Raw genomic sequence first — 2,500 nt, 5'->3', positions numbered from 1 at the left:
CAATGCAAGTTTTTTTTTTTTTTTTTTTTTTTCTTGCTTTAAGGGGAAATTGATTGGAAGAAAATCCGTCTGGTTTGGGATAAATTTAGTCTTAATAGTAAAGTAGAAGAAGTCTCTTTTAAAATGATACATCAGATATAACCAGTAAAGAAAACACTAGAAAGGTTTTAATTCATATTCAATATTGTTTTGTGGACTAGAAGACGATCTGTTTGTCATCTGCATGTTTTAGGTGGAAGAAAATCTGGATGAACAAATGAATTTAAGGACAAAGACGTCGAGATGTTGAGAAGAAGGACATTATGTTTTTTGTTCAGTTAATTTTGTTATTAGGAAAATTTCATATTTACATAAGAGATGCTCAAACAGCAGAACAAGAAGGATTGATGTCTTGCATATGCATCAATATATATATTGATATATCAATATATATATATATATATATGTCTTGCATATGCATCAATATATATATTGATATATCAATATATCAATATATATATATATATATATATATTGATATATCAATATATATATATATATATACATATTGATATATATATATATATATATATATATATATATATATATATATATATATATATTAATGCACTATGTGTGTGTGTGTGTGTGTGTGTGTGGTTTGGTTTACTTTCCTTTTTAAAATCTACTTTAATTCATGTATGTTTACAGAACAGTTGTCTTTATAAATACTGTGTTGTACAAATGAATTTAAAAAGCTACTTAGCTCATGTTAGCTCTGTTAACGTTTCATGTTCTTTAATCTGAGTTGCTACTGACAAGAACTGATGTTCTCAGTGTTCTGCGAGTGAGAACATTTAACCAAACATGGACAGTAACTTGTACTTTGACTGTTTTACTGACTGATGGAGTAACTGTGATTTAGTGCACAGTTTCAGGTCTTCTGTTCCTGCTGATCCCCCTCGGCTGCACTCGGCTGCACTCGGCTGCTCTCGGCTAGTGTCGAAGTGTGTGACGTCATATTTGAGCGCCAGCAGCAGCAGCAGATAAGAAACAGAAGAGGAGATGGCGGACGTAGTGAACGTCGGGGTGAACCTGGACGCTTTCTCTCACGCTATAAGCGGGATTCAGGCGCTGCGCTCCAGCGTGAGCCGCGTGTTCGAGTCCCTGAAAGATGGCATGAAGAACCGGGAGACCCTGGAGGGCCGCGAGAAGCAGTTTATAGCCGAGTTCCAGGACAACCTGCAGGCGGTCAACAGAGACCTGAAGTGAGTTCAGCACACCGAGCGAATCAGAATCTACGTTGTACTGCAGCTGCTCATCCCACCGAACTGTTTTACATATCTATTGATTTAAGTGTGAATATGGAGAACTTCAGAACCTCTGATGTTACTTTGATGTGGAGAACCCAGTGACGGATCAGGTGAATTTAAACCAGTCACTACAGATCAATACTTTGTTTAAGGTTCAAATTAGCAGCAGCCAATCAAATTAATCTATGAATTGGCTGGTAAAATGTGGACATCTGCTGAACATTTTAATTGAACAAGTTAATGTTGAACCCTGATTTGTTGATTGATCAGGTTGCTGTGGATCAATCAGATCATGTCCACCTGTCAGGTGTGTCTGATGACTGTGATGAATTAAAATGACAGATTTGTGAACAGTTTGTTGCGGTTAAGTTGTTACAGTTTCTGTTTTTCAGTATGTCGGTATAACATGAAGACTCTGATCAATAACCTGTCTGTCTTTCACCTGTCTGTGTCTCAGCGAGTTGGAGCGTCTCAGTGGTCTGGTGGGTCGTCCCTCAGAGTCTCATCCTCTCCATAACAGCGGTCTGCTCAGTCTGGATCCAGTTCAGGACAAAACTCCACTTTACTCACAGCTGCTGCAGGCCTACAAGTGGTCCAACAAGGTAACCATGGCAACAGGTTAACATGCTCCGCGGCGCGCTCTGGTGAAGCGTCTGACGGCGCGTCGGCTGACCTGCGCTCCGCGGCGCGCTCTGGTGAAGCGTCTGACGGCGCGTCGGCTGACCTGCGCTCCGCGGCGCGCTCTGGTGAAGCGTCTGACAGCGCGTCAGCTGACCTGCGCTCCGCGGCGCGCTCTGGTGAAGCGTCTGACGGCGTGTTGGCTGCGCTCCATTTCTATCAGTCTTCTCTGCTTCTAACACATTTAGTTTTGTGGTGATTTTGAGACTCGGTTTGTAAAGTTTGTAAAGTTTACAGTCTGTCACGATGTTGCATTGATCTGTGTACGATGATGCAGATAAAAAACAAAAACTGAAACTTGTTTATCTTCTCATCAGTCAACAGACTCAACATGTTGGTAACCAGGAGATTTTTTAATAAGTGCAGCTGATAATATAAAAATATTTTCCCTTTAATTCCTCATGTAAATGTTTTCTCTGTGTTTTTGTAGCTTCTATTTGTTTATTTGTAACAACAGAGGAAGAAAAAACAACTGTGCTGCTGATAACATGTTAATGAATTATATTATATCACAGATGAAGATAATTTTT

At 39.6% G+C, this 2,500-nt stretch overlaps 1 protein-coding gene across 1 annotated transcript in view; it reads left to right on the top strand.

The window, feature by feature from the left end:
- Positions 1–1,016: 1,016 nt before the first annotated feature.
- The window catches only part of med27 (mediator complex subunit 27), a 6,919-nt gene continuing 5,435 nt past the window's right edge, over positions 1,017–2,500 (top strand). The window contains exons 1-2 of the mRNA XM_084729380.1: positions 1,017–1,247; positions 1,750–1,894. Of these exons, the coding sequence (XP_084585506.1) occupies positions 1,045–1,247; positions 1,750–1,894 (348 nt within the window). The 5' untranslated portion in view covers positions 1,017–1,044. The remainder of the gene's footprint in view (positions 1,248–1,749; positions 1,895–2,500) is intronic.

The sequence above is a fragment of the Lutjanus erythropterus genome, chromosome 10 (genome assembly GCF_056507025.1).
Source record: "Lutjanus erythropterus isolate fLutEry1 chromosome 10, fLutEry1.hap2, whole genome shotgun sequence".
Taxonomy (NCBI): domain Eukaryota; kingdom Metazoa; phylum Chordata; class Actinopteri; order Lutjaniformes; family Lutjanidae; genus Lutjanus; species Lutjanus erythropterus.
This window is presented reverse-complemented; position numbering and strand designations above follow the sequence as displayed.